Source organism: Erpetoichthys calabaricus, chromosome 4 (genome assembly GCF_900747795.2).
Source record: "Erpetoichthys calabaricus chromosome 4, fErpCal1.3, whole genome shotgun sequence".
Taxonomy (NCBI): domain Eukaryota; kingdom Metazoa; phylum Chordata; class Cladistia; order Polypteriformes; family Polypteridae; genus Erpetoichthys; species Erpetoichthys calabaricus.
In genome coordinates this window covers 15625293-15640025 of record NC_041397.2, presented here as the reverse complement: position 1 = coordinate 15640025, position 14733 = coordinate 15625293, and the positions used below count along the sequence as shown (strand labels likewise).

At 40.5% G+C, this 14733-nt stretch overlaps 1 protein-coding gene across 1 annotated transcript in view; it reads right to left on the bottom strand.

Annotated features, from left to right (window-relative positions):
- Positions 1–373: 373 nt before the first annotated feature.
- Positions 374–14733, bottom strand: part of LOC114649869 (stomatin-like) — a 52229-nt gene continuing 37869 nt past the window's right edge. The window contains exons 4-7 of the mRNA XM_028799231.2: positions 13325–13407; positions 10656–10859; positions 9001–9135; positions 374–4010 (exon numbers count right to left, since the gene is read on the bottom strand). Coding sequence (XP_028655064.1) covers positions 3819–4010; positions 9001–9135; positions 10656–10859; positions 13325–13407 — 614 coding nt within the window. The 3' untranslated portion in view covers positions 374–3818. The remainder of the gene's footprint in view (positions 4011–9000; positions 9136–10655; positions 10860–13324; positions 13408–14733) is intronic.

The following is a 14733-nucleotide window of genomic DNA, read 5'->3' as shown; positions in this document are numbered from 1 at the left end:
CTTTACCTTCCTCCTCTCTTTCCTCCGGTCATATCTCTTCTTCTTCTTCAGCCAACAGTAGCCCAATTTCCACCAGCACCCTGTTCGCTAACAGTACTGGTGGCTCGACCGATCCGGTATGGAAATTTGTATTGTTTTCTGCATGTTGATCTGGCAAAAGTTTACACTGGATGCCCTTCCTGACGTAACCCTCCCAATTTATCCAGGCTTGGGACCGACATGAAGAAACACACTGATTTGTGCATCCCCTTGCATTAAACATCTATTGATCCATTACATACTGACTATCACAGCATAAACTGTCAATCGACACCAAGATGATGAATCGAAGGTCAGAGGTTTGCGAGTTTTTGTGTGACAGAAAGACAACTCGTTACAGTTTAAAATTTATAGATAAATCTCATTTCAATGTTCAAGGAGCTGGATGGGACTTCTCCTTCTTTGTTCATTCTTGATTTACTATACCAATTACCGTAATAGATTTTATTTTGAAATCACATTTTCATTTACTTCATTTTCTTTTAATAGCATGCAAAGAAAAAAAAATACATGAAATTTAGAAAAGAAAATTAGAAAAGAAAAACAATTTGATGTCTGCCAAAAAAAATAAAATACATTTTCAATACACATAGTAATAAAAGAAAGTAATTCATTTAAAAAACTAAAAAATAAACATTCAAACTTCTATATAGAGTATTAAAATCCCAGAGGTTATGAAATATGTTCATTTAACTCTATTGTAGTTCATATTTGTTACTGAAACATTCATAATATGTCACCACCGATTGATTTTTAAATTAACAAGATATTTACAATTCACAACTATTAGTCCTAACAATACAAACAAGCACTTTGTGTTCTTTAAAATGCCTAAATACAGAATACTCATATAAAGGCAAACTCTTTCATAATATATGGCATAGAGTGAATGAACACACAAGAATTATTTGACTTTCAGAATTAGCAATGGCATATTATTTGAAAATGAAAGGATACAATACTAATTGAAAATAAATCAATAACTATAAAAATAAAAAAATAAACATTCCTTCTTCATCCACGTTGTCATTCACTTTAATTAGCACATCCATAATGGCCACTTATTACAGATGGCTCCCTGCTTGTGGTTCTTATGAATTTGATGGCTCAGTGCAATTCAGTTAACATAACAAGAATATAAAAATTACGTGAGACCTGCATTACCAAAATGTTTCACATAAAGGCTGTTGCTCCATTCAGTGTGGATTCCTGAATGAAATCCACTGCTGCCAGGATAAGTTCTGGCACCTCATCATTTTGAACTACATTAAAGAACTTTGATAATGCATGCAATTAGAGGGTGACTTGATGGTGCCCGGAACCTCAGCTCAGTATCTCCAGTTATGGCTCTCCATATGATCCAACAAGTGTCTTTCCACAGCTGAACGACCCGCTGCAGATGGACTGGTCCAAGTGTGAAAGAGTGTGACGTAAGAAGGCCTTGCAAGGTAGAATGGCTGTGTGTGAATGATGGTGCTCCAAGATAGACAATCATCCATTTCAGCGTGCCTTAAGCTTTCTTTACCCAGAACCAGCTCAGGCTCCTTGCCACATCCTACTGGAAAATGTATGCAAGTACACTTGTCTAAAAAGCCTTCTCTCATTTAGAAAAAAATCAGTTTAGTATTTGGGGTCACTATGAACCCTGGTAGTATGATACCTACTGTATATAAGGAATAAGCAGAAAGGAGGCCACTAGAGCCACGGGAGGCTGTAATACGCTGTGCACGATACGTTGTTGGATGAACAAAGTCTGAGTTAGGGCTTATCTAGTTACTTAGGATGGGAACCCTGACATTTGAATTTAAGGATCGTATATGAAGTATGGAGTGGTGGCACAGTGAAAAGAGACCTGCGATAGAACTGCATCTTGTCCAAGATTCTGAACAGGAAAGGCAGACTGTATGAGTACGTAATGGTGATCAGTTAATGAAGACACAAAGAAGCATAGACACATGGAGTAAATTACCAAGTAGTGTGGTGAAGAGTAAGGCTTTAGGGAACCGGATGTTATTTTGGACAATTTAGGTGACTAAGACAGACCAGCTGGTTGGGCTGAATGGCTTTTTCACATTACAATTTTTCTAATGTTAGAACATTAGAACAATCTGGACTAGAACAGGCCATTCAACCCAACAAAGTTCGCCAGTCCTATCCGCTTAGCTTTTCCAAAAAGCATCAAATCGAGTTTTTGAAGTCCCTAAAGTCGAACTATCTACCACACTACTTGGTGTCTAAGTTCTACAGAGCTTCACCTAAAAAATGAGTCAGAAGTCAAAGCTCTCGATTTATCAGTTGATCTATGTCACTACCCTCACCTATGGTCAAGAGCTTCTGGTAATGAGTAAAAAAATGAGATTGCAAGTTGTGAAAGAAAATTTAACTGCTTGAAAACTACTAAGGGTTAAAAGCTGATAAAGCTGTTTTTCTCTAACGGCAGGTTGTACATACAGGCGTCTGTCATAAGACAGGGTGCAGTAAGCTGACTGAGGACAACTTCCTTTTTAGGAACGCGTCTGTTAGACACAGGACAGATGATCTATCCTTCTTTTGGGCTCCATCTGACACGTGCATAAAACAGAAACGGTTTGCCGATTTGTACAATATAAGATGAAATGCTTAGGTAAACGATATGATTTTTGAGAAGTAAGTGGAAGAGGTTGGGAAGAAAAAGGGAAATCTGCGCTCTTCTGCCTTGAAACGCATGAATCCTATGTACTCACCGGTGACTGAATAAGGACTAATTGATTGAACTATTCCTGTCTTCCTCGAGGGTTACTTCAACAGAGTACAAACGGCCGAACTGAGGTTTCTCTGCAAGGTGGCTGGGCTCTACCTTATAGATGAGAAGCACAGACATCGGAGACAGGCTTGGAGTAGAGCCACTGACCCTCCACCAATTGAGGTAATTCTCCCAGATGGCATGAGAACACCTTTGGATAGCCACAGTATGAGTTGACAAGTATGGCTGGGGAAAAGGACATATGGGCCACAGTACTACGACTGTTGCCCCCATGACCTGGTTGGAAAATTAATGAATATGCTTAAAGACCTAAATGTCTATGCAATGGCTATGGGTGAGCCACAGCAGAAGGCACATGTTAAAGACACCACTGATAATCTGAAATTGCGTCTAAGACAGTAAAAATTGGGTGCAAGCACGCAAAGCCATTGTAAAGTATACTTACACAGAGCAGATTTTTATTTTTGAAGTGGAAAACAGATCTTCTTCCATTATTTAAGATCATCCAACCAATCCCAGTTAGCTACTTCTCTCACTATTGACTTCACTATCGAATCACCCCTTCCTCCAAAACCCCCTCATCCTTCTCACCATCAGGTGATCTGCCACCTTTTGTCATCCTATACTGCCTACTACGCCAATGGGGCTTGCTAATCTTTTCGAAAACCTGTGAAAACAAGACAGCTGTTGCGGAAATAATCCAAATGGCCCGTACAAACTTAATGCTAACACGTGTGCCAGACGTAAACTACCACGTAATGTCACTTTTCTGGCTTTAATACATTTTTAGTTCGCTGATAGACTGGTATTGTTCAAACCAAGAACCCTAAACAAAGAAAGCCTATTATATCCATTATGTCCTTTTTTTTTTAATGCAATAGCTTTTCTTATAGTTTTACTAACCTGAATAGAGCTGATGCTCTTTTACACATTACAGAATTTACTTAAAAAGAACTCTTTATACAGTAAATCTTTATTCACATGTTTAATCTCAATATTCGTAGTTCCAGATTAATCGCTGATGCAGATTTCGCTCTCATTTATTTTTCATAAAGGATGCCATGAAGTCAATGGGAATTGGGAACACAATGGTGGAATTCCTTTCTGAGGCTATCTCCGTTAAAGTCTGCAGGTAGCGGAGCTGCAGGGACGAAGGTGCGTCGGCCATTACCATAGCAGCCTCTTTTAAGGCACGGGATGCATTCATTTCACCTTCTGCTGCGATCACCTTCAAAGGAGAGAAATGTTGGTTAGTAATCTGACTAAGGCCCCCTTATATTTGAATAAAAGAGATTGGTGATTCAAACTTGGCCCTAGTGTGTGCTTGGTGTGTGGGTGTGTTTGTGTGTGTCCTGCGGTGGGTTGGCACCCTGCCCAGGATTGGTTCCCTGCCTTGTGCCCTGTGTTGGCTGGGATTGGCTCCAGCAGACCCCCGTGACCCTGTGTTCGGATTCAGCGGGTTGGAAAATGGATGGATGGATGGAAGAGATTTCGTGGAGAATGCCCAAAGAACAGGAATAGTTATATACAAACAGACTTCTTCGATATGGTCTTTTAATAGAATTTCACACTTACCTGGTCCAGTGCCCGTATTCATCAAACATCTCAGAATTACTTCTAGGAATTGCACTAAAAGTCTGACAAGGGTAAGAATTCATCCTATCCCAGGGTAGGACATGTGAAGTAGCTACAGTGCTCTCCATGTTTGGGACAAAGACACATTTTTACTTTCTTGTATACGAAGTATAGGGATTAAGTATTGTAATCGTCCAAAAATTCAATTTCAAGATTTTAATGAATCTTGACGTTTTAGACATTCCCGAGTCGGAAAATACCATTTTTGGAATTATGTTTGTGTGTGTATGTAAACACGATAACTTGAGTATGCTTTCACTTCGGTCAACCAAATTTTGCATACAAGTATTAGGTACAAAACGTAGATTTCTATCAACTTTTGGGCTATTTCCACTAACCAGAGTGGTACTTTACCTTTTACTCATGCAAGCGCATAGTCCGAGTTATTCAACTTTACTTTTATAATAATTGCTCAATATATTATTGATTTGTTGTTGATGATTCTTTAATGTACATAATATAAAAATATAATCACTGTCTTGTGGTTTACTCCTCTAATATCCATCCCCATATCGGAGTATACAAGAAAGTCAAGGGGAGACCACTCCTGATTTTATTTCCTTGATTTTTCCTTCTGCTCCACTGATTAAAATTACAAATCAAACAATTCAGATGTGATTAACTCTTTCAGGGCGGGTGTCGACCTATGTTGACCCATAAGGTTGAGGCAGATGTCGACATTAATCAACATCTGGGGGTTAGAGGGTGGTTATCAGCTGTAAATGTTGCCATTGGCCCCTGTTAAGTTCGGCTCTATTTGCTAGCAGTATGTTGCTGGTTGCTGCATACTATACCACTGTCACCACCGGCTGTGCAAAGACAGCTGATCAAAGCCACTGCCAACTGACTTCGGCCTGCTGCCAGCTGCTTCAGCAGTCACAGTATGCAGCAACAGATGCCTGAAAGAGCGGCGCCAGTGTAACACATACTGCAAGCAGTGTAATGTGGCAATGCATGTCATGGGCTGCTTCTACTGTTACCAGGATTATGCTGTGTAATACAGTAGGTATGTGAATTCAGGTAGGGTAGAGGCTCATGGAACATAAAACACAGGGACATTTGTCATAAATAAATATTTTATGTTGATTTATCTCTGAAACCATTGCATTGTGTACTTTTCAGAAAACTACAATTTTTTAAAAAAAAATAAAAATATTCTACCTTGGGCCAAAATGGGGGGGAAAAATAAAATTAGCCCTGAATAAGTTAAAGTGCACATTGCAGACTTTCATTGAAGGGGATTTGCATACATTTTGCTCACACCGTGTAGAAATGATACTTTGTCTACACCAGGGGTGCCCAATGCGTCGATCGCGATCGACCGGTAGATCGGAAAGGTAGTGCAGGTAGATCGCGTTGCATTCAAAAAAATATTTTTTAAACGTTAGTCTATCATATATCCTTCCCTATGGCATTTGCCACTTGATTGAAATACAAGGTGGCCAGTCTGAGATCTCTTTTCTTCTAACACACTGGTCATCCCACACGCACGATCAGACGCGCGAGCTATTGCAAAACTCCAGCTGTGATCTAGTTAGCCTTCCAATTTATATTGACTAAAGATAAGATTTTAAAAAAAAATTGTTTGGGGAGGGTATGGGCTGGATATGGAACTGGAAGAGGATGTTTTATCTCACGATGTCACAATCGAAGTGCGTTTGTCTGATCTGTCAATCTATCATTGCTATTCCAAAGAAGGAAAATGTGGAAAGGCACTTTCGAACTGTTCATAAAAACTACGAAACTGACTTCCTTCTGAAAAGCGACCTGAGAAAGAGAAAGGAGAGGGAACTAAAATCGCAGTTAATCGGACAGCCGTCATTTTTCACTCGGCTGAATTCAAAAGCAAAGGCAGACACACCCGCATCAAAAATTGCAACACTGTTTCACCTAAAACTCCTCTGCAGTGGAGGATGAGATTTTGACACTACAGGATGACATTCAGCTGACGTCTGGGGCTCATGGACAGTTTTGGACCTTATTCACAGAGGAAAAGTACCCAAACATGAGGAAATGTGCTACCTCCTTGACTGCATTATTCGTCTCTACTTATTTATGCAAGTCAGCCTTTTCCCACATGAAGATTATTAAATCCAAATACTGTAGTGACCATAAATGTATTGAATTGTTATTGTGCCTTAAAGGTTATTCAGTTTTGCAAAGTACGACAACATATATTTTATGTATAAAGTATACTCAGTATACATATTGTGATATATGGCCGGCCATTCATCCCGGCCAACACCCTCAGGCCGCCAGATGGAGACCTCCCTGCAACATGGAGGTGCCCCGAAGACCAGCAGGGAATCCTGGACAATGGAGTTTTTATCCACAGCCCTGCTGGATACCATGGGGGCCGCTAGAGGACGCTGCAGAGTATTTTCTCTACGACCTGGAAGTGCGTCCTAAACACGTGGACAGAGGAAATGACATGCTTCCGGGTTGAAGAAAAGGAGTTTTTATCTGACCCGGAAGTGTTCCTAGTCACATGGACAGAGAGAGCGGAACACTTCCGGGTCACAGACTATAAAAGGACTATGGGAGATCCCAGAGATTGAGCTGAGTTGGGAGGCAGGGTGACTAAGCGTCTGGGAGTGGAGGATTATTGTATTGTGTATTATTATTGTTTATGAGTATTGTGGAGGGTGCTTGGTGCACATTATTATTATAAAATAAAGTCATATTGGACTTTTATCTGGCGTTTGATCTGAGGGTTCAAGGGAGCGAGAGTGCCCCCTATCTGTCACAATATATATAGCATTTTTAATGTTGGTAGATCATTTTGACCTGGTCATTTTAAAAGTAGCTCGCAAGCCGAAAAAGTGTGGGCACCCCTGGTCTACACGCTCCCCCTATTTTACGGCACCATAGTGATGTATGACACAGCAATGACAGGTCTGTTAAAACCATCATATTTAGGACTTTGTCACACATGCCCTGCATACAATTACTGCTTGGAAGTCTGCAGTTCATAGACATCACCAGGTACAGAGGATCTTCTCCGTTGATGCTCTGCTTGTCCTCTTAAGTTTTCTCTTCAGCATAATGGAAGGCCTGCTCAATTGGATTTAAATTGGCTTGACCATTCAAGAATTTTGCATTTTTTTTTAGCTTTGAAAGACTCCTGTGTTGCCTCAGCAGTATGTTTGGATCATTGTCTTGTGTGGGATGAAGTGCCGTCCAGTAAGTTGCAACTTGAGGAGATCAGATGTTTCTCTACCCCTCAGAAATTATTTTGCCACTGCACTGCCATCACCAATGAAGAGAAGTGTGCCAGAACCTGTGGCAGCCATACACGTCCAAGCAAAAACACACCAGCACCATGTTTAACAGATGAGGTGGTCTGCTTTGGCTCTCGGGCCGTTCCTTTTTGTCTGCATACTTTGTTCTCGCCACAACTCAGAGCAAGTTTATCTTTGTCTCATTTATCCACAAGACCTTTTCCGAAATTCTGCAGGCTCTGTTAATTACTTTTTAACAAAACTGTAATCTAGCCATCCTATTTTTTGTGGCTAACTAGTGGTGTGAACCTTTCAGTGAGGCCTTTGTAGTTCTGTTCATGAAGTCTTCTTCAGATGGCATCGTGCTTTTAAAAAAAAAAGACTCTCACTGAACATGCATCACTCAACCTTTCTGTTCTTGTATGGTCAATATTGAAATGAAATTGTTCCTGATATAAATCTTGCTCTATCACTGTTCCTACCAAATATTGGTCCAAAGTTTGATCCTTCTCAATTTAACTGAATTGGCAAGAAACCCTGCAATTACCATTCTGTTATAATCCGAGGTCTGAGATGGGTATCTTCCAGACCTGAAACTCTAAGACTGGGCCTACACCCTTAGGCCTATCTGGATCTTGCTTGACACTCAATTCTAATTGTCCCTCTTGACTTCCCATCAAATGCAGGCTTTCATTCCCTTGTTCTTGACACATTCTCCCCACCACCTTCTTAAAACTAAAATCTACTCTGTGATCCTCATATACCTTGAAAGAATTAGCACCAAATAGAGCAATGGTTAAGGTCTGGATGTGGATTGTTGCCCTTTGTGATTTGTCAGACCCGCTTCATTTAGTTATTTCCTCCATTTGTTTATTGTCACACGCATGCACATGAGAGACAGCTGCAGGGCTTTGGTGATGGGGACCAGAGGTTGGCACTGTATACTAATGCTTTCTGTTCTCCTCCCTCTGCAGAATGGAAGATTGACAGCCACTCCATCTCTGACATCACTTCCGCATCCATCCGCCTGGACCCTCCCCATCCTGGCCATTTGAACTCCTAACCTGGAAATCGTCCATCTTGTGTCAGTTCTTTTAGGAACTCACGTCTGTGAAGAAGTTTCCAGAATTGTTGCATGTTTTTTTTTTTTTGCTTTAAGCCTTTCGGTTATAAGGAGTCATCAATGTGGTGCCCCAGCTCTTTATCGTTGTTTGTGTCCTATTTTACACATATTACTATTTCTGACAGGATAGGGGTGGAAGGTGTTTTTTATCTTTTAATTGCAAAAATCATGATAGCTAATGTATTTAATTAGACAGTTGAATAAAAAGTTGATTGTTAAAAAAAAAACATATCCATTACCTTTGCTCTGGCATCTCGGGATGCTTCAGCCTCGGCTGCCATCGCTCTTTGCAAAGCTTCAGGGAGTTTGACATCCTTCAGCTCGACTCTCTCAACTTTTATTCCCCATTCCTTTGAGGCATCATACAGTATATGCTAAAGAGAAAAAAATTTAAATAAATAAATAGCAGAACATTTCAAAATCCCTTATCATCCCTTATCATGGTGTGGATGCAAAAAATTCTGAAAGCCACAACTAAAACCAAATTGGAGAAGTTTGATTATTTAATAATATATATATATATATATATATATATATATATATATATATATATATAATACTTTTTAAAAACCACACTTATATTAAGTTAAAAAGTGTGCTGAAAAGTAAAAAATAAGTCTCTCATACATCACTCGTAAAATAAAAGGTGGGTGCTTTTGCTAAGATTTTAAGAATTGTTTTTTGAATATTGATTGATGAAAAGTGCCCACGCTTTTATTTACTTTTACTTTTTAGTACACTTTTTAACTTAAAATAAGTGTAGTTTTTAAAAAGTATTTTTTTATATATCTATCTATATCTATCTATATATATTGTGAAGACTGGCTCGGACACAGACAGGCAGACACGTTCATGTCACCCAACACACGTTTATTATACATTAATATTTACAGTAAAGTGCACAATCCAGTGCCAAAGCACCAATCACCCTTTTATAAGTCCTGGCCACAACACAATGCCTTTTCTCTTCCTGGTCCGCCTCCACTCCTCTCCAACACACTTCGTCTTCTTCCTCCCGACTCTCGCCCTGACTGGAGGGAGGCGGCCCCTTTTATGTGCCCCGGATGGGCTCCAGGTGCATCATTAGGGCCTCCGTAGCCACACCACTGTGTGGCGGAAGCTCCCAAGGTGTTGCCGGAAGTCCACCGGGTGCCCTCAAGTTTCTTCCCCCCAGTACCTCCCGGTGTGGCAGGCCAACACTCCCAAGGCATTGGGGCGCCCCCTCGTGTCCTCCTCCTAGGCGTCCCGGCCGGGCATGGATGCCCGCCGGGCACCACAATATATATATATATATGTGTTCGGATTCAGCGGGTTGGAAAATGGATGGATGGATGGATATATATATATATATATATATATATATATATATATATATATATATAAATTTTCAACTTTTTAGTCTTGGGTTTGTTTTAGTATAATTTTGTAATCAATATTTTAACACTTCCTTTAATATTTCTATCCATTACTAGCGCCATCTATTGGTGAAATCTTGAAGTATTCTTCATATGAAAATTTCATTTCTTAATTAACATGGATTAATTGATCAATTAGTGAAACTGATTATTGATTCATGTATTGTCATCAGAAGTGAGTAAGTGTGCAAAATGTCAAGTCATTTGGACAATAGGAAGTGGGTTAAATATCAATTACAAGATTTGTACCAAACAACAAACAGGTGAAGTTAAAAGAAGCGTGGTAATAATAACAATAATAAAAAAGTTATGGCTGAGTCGTATTATATAATGGTAACCTAATATGCAGTTATTGAATCCACTTGGCCCACCTACGAGCCAAGGACTTGAGCTGTCAAATGAATGGAGTCCACTTGCCACACCACCATGGTGCCACTAATTTAAGTAATGTCAGCATATAACAGAAGAATTTTCCCTACCTCCATCTGATCTGCCATCTCTTCACGGTCTGTGAGGATTTCAGAAAGGTTCTTTGTCCCCAGCATGTTCCTCAGAGTCGTCTGTGCAAGCATGCGTGTAGCCATATCTGCATTCTCCACCTTTGTGATGGCTACTGTAGGATTGAATACACGATAGTACACAACAGCATCCACCATGATGGTAACAGAGTCTCTGGTTAATACCTGAATGGAAAAAATTTAATTTAATTGAAGGTGTTAATTTGTGCATCCATTCCTTTTAATAATTATCAAACTAATATCAAAATATATTGTAGATGCATTGCTAATGGACAATCTTCTTTTTTCGGCTGCTCCCATTAGGGGTTGCCACAGCGGATCAACTTCTTTCATATATTCCTGTCCTCTGCACTTGCTCTGTTACACCCACCACCTTCATGTCCACAGCTTAAATTGAAAAGGCCAGTTTTCAATAGACAATCGCCACACTCGCAGCTGAATGAGGGGGTGTGGTAGTGTGGCCAAAGCAGTTCATGGGCACTTCGTGATGCAGGCGGTCCACACTTAAGTGCACAGGTGAGGAGTTGTCCGCATCCGTAATTGATGCTAGGAGCTGCTAATCGCCACACCTGACCATTTTGCACATCCTGTCAAACAGATTTTGATACTCAATGTTTAAGGACAAAACTAAAGATCTGACATGGATGTAAGCAAAGGGTTGTAAAACCAAAATCGTTTGATCATTCGCCAAAATCCAACTTCATAAAAGGATAATTGTCTGTCTATGTGTCTGTATGCTTGGTGCATCACATTTTAGTAAAGAAAACCTTGCATTTGTCATTCCAACAGATGGTGTATCACAAACATTAACACCACTTTTACGAGCCCCATACCAAATGGTATACTACAGAGACCTATGCTTTGAATTTTGTCATTTCAACAGATGTCACATCAAAAACATACACACTACATGGTGCACTGAAAACATTAATGCTGAGGTCTACGTTGATTACTTAGATTTCAACCCGTCTCAGACAAACAGCAGAGCTAATACTACTTATATAAATATATCCACCTTAATGAAAGGATAAGCGTCTGTGTGTGTGTTTATGTTCCCATCTATACGTCCATCTGGTTGTCATGTTTCAATCATTCCAAAAGGTGGTGCACCACAGACATTTTTAGTAAAAAAAAAAAAAAAAAAAGGTATTGCATATGTCATTCCAACAGATGGTGCATCACAAACATTAACACTGCTTTTATGAACCCCATATTAAATGGTATATTATAGAGACATATGCATTGCATTTGTCATTTCAACAGCTGGCACATCACAAACATTAACACTGCTTTTACAAATCCCATACCAAATGGCATACACATAACAGAGACGTGCTGCAAACGTTAATGCTGAGGTCTACGTTGATTACTTAGATTTCAACCCATCTTAGACAGGTAGCAGAGCTAGTAGTATACATATAAATATATCCACCTTAATAGAAGGATAAGTGTCTGTGTGTCTGTCTACATGTCTGTCTGGCTGCTATGTCTCTGTCATTTCAAAAGATGGCACACCATAGACATTTTAGTAAAAAAAAAAAACAAAAGCACTGCATTTGTCATCCAACAGATGGCACATCACAAACAATGCTGCTTTTACGAATCCCATCCAAAATGGCATATCCCATATCACAGTGCCAGATGCATTGCATGTTGCGCTGCAAACATTAATGCAGAGGTCTATGTTGATTACTTGTCTAAGACGCATTGTAATCCAAGTAGAAGAGCTCGAGCTAGAACTATACATATAAGTATATACACCTTAATTAAAGAATAAGCATCTGTGTGTCTGTCTACATGTCTGCCCAGTTGCTATGTCTCTGAAAGATGACAAAATGCATTGTATTTGTCATTCCAACAAATGGCACATCACAAACATTAACACGGCTTTTACAGACTGCATTACAAATGGCATATGTACTGTATGGTGCACTACAAATGTTAACGCTGAAGTCTACGTTGATTATTTAGATGTCAGTCCATCTTAGGACAAGTAGCACCGCTATTTTTAAGAATAAAATGCAAGTTGACATCCTGGCAAAACAAAAGTCAAAACCAAGGTCTTTTCTTAAATTGTTTGCTCGAATGCTACACGCTTACATGGAATTTCCATTAATTGCATATCAGGGCTATGCTGATGATACACAGATGTCCCCATCATTCCCCCCTTCATGGCCACACAGTCTCAACCAGGAAGAAGGAGCACCATCTGCAACTCAACCTGGTAAAGACGGACTTTCTCGTTATCTATGTCTATTCAACACGCCATCTTCTGTTCAGCTCAGGGCACAACCTTGGGTTGGTAATCAATGACCGGCTGTCATTGTGACTGTGATGGACTGGTAGCACATTCAGAGATGGCCCCTGACTTGCACCTACTTGAAGATTTAGGATAAAACCTAGAGAAAAAACATGCAGACACATGAAGAAAAGAGCCAAGACACTGGATGAGTGAGGTGGCAGCTCTACCACTGCACTAACATGCCTCCCCAAGTTTATCCCACTATATTAAAATATGGTTATGGCACTTCTTATGATTGAAGATAATGAACCCCAAATAATGACAAATTGGTTGGGGGTAACAGCATAAGGAACCATGAAAAGGACTGGAAAAGTAAAATAAGAGATACCTCCTGAGGTGGGATATTGAATGATACAGTTCTCAGGTCAACACGGCGAAAGCTGTCAGTGCATGGAAGGATCCAAAATATACCTGCAAGGAAACAGATCAGGAAACACCAGATTAATAAAAAGATGGAACACTTCCACTTCTGGATACCTAGTCATCTACTGTATATATTTAAGTTTTGGAGTTGAAGGTAAGACCATGTTCTTTGACTTTTTCAGTGCTTTTAACACCATTCTGCCTCGCTGATTGGGGAAAATGCTCAAGGCTTTGAATCTTGATGTTCCCACAGTCTTAAGGATCATGGACTACCTGACCAACAGACAGCAGTTTATGAAGCTGAGGGACTGTGTGTCAGAAGTGGTGGTGTGTGACACTTGAGCACCTCAGGGAGCTGTTCATCTCCATTCCTGTTCACCGTCTACACAATGGACTTCCAGTACAATATGAGCGCTTGCCACCTAAAGAAATTTTCATATGACTCCTCCATCATAGGCTGCATTAATAATGGAGATGAGTCAGAGTACAGGAAGGTTATGGAAGACTTCATCTTCTGGTGCAGGGACAACAACCTGCGACTCAACATCAGAAAGACCAAAGAAGTGGTGGTGGACTTCCAGAGTGCCAAGGAGCCTCTGAGACCAGTTACCATCCAGGGGAAGGACATGAAGTGGTGTAGAGCTACAACAGCAAACTGTCCTGGTCTGACCACACAGTGGAGCTGGGCAAGAAAGGCCAGAGCAGACTGGAATTGCTAAGGAGACTCAGGTCTTTTGATGCATGCAGCAAGCGATTGGAAATGGTCTACCAGTCCATAGTAGCCAGTGTGGCGTTCTACGCTGCAGTCTCCTGGGGAAGCAACTTGACTTCAAAAGAAGCACATTGCCTGAACAAACTTATCAGGAAAGCCTGAACACACTAGAAGCTGTTGTGGAAAAGAAGATGGCGGATGCCATCATGAAAAATCCCCTACACCCCCAAGGAGATGATCTCTTGTAGCACTTTTAGCCACAGGCTCATTCCCTGGGGGTCTTTTCTGCCCATTACTATCAGGCGATTCAATGCTTCCTCTTGACATACTCTCACTTCATTTTGAAATCTGCACACAATTTACATTTATTTACTGACTGACTGGCTGTATTATCTGTGCTATGAGTTCGTATCCTTGGTTTTTTTATGTTTCTGCTGCCGTGGTCCAAATCTGATGCACGTGTGCCCATTTTAGGGCCTTTCAGTGGTCGACAGGGGTCAGCAGGGGCAGACCAATCAATCTGCAGCTACGCAGCAAGCTGTGTAAGGATTAGGGAATCCATTCCCGGGAGCTTGGAATTCCTGGACATTTCCATTCCCGCATTCCCGGGAGTGAAACTGCTGGAATTCCCGGCTGAACGGGAACCGCCAAGCTCGCATATA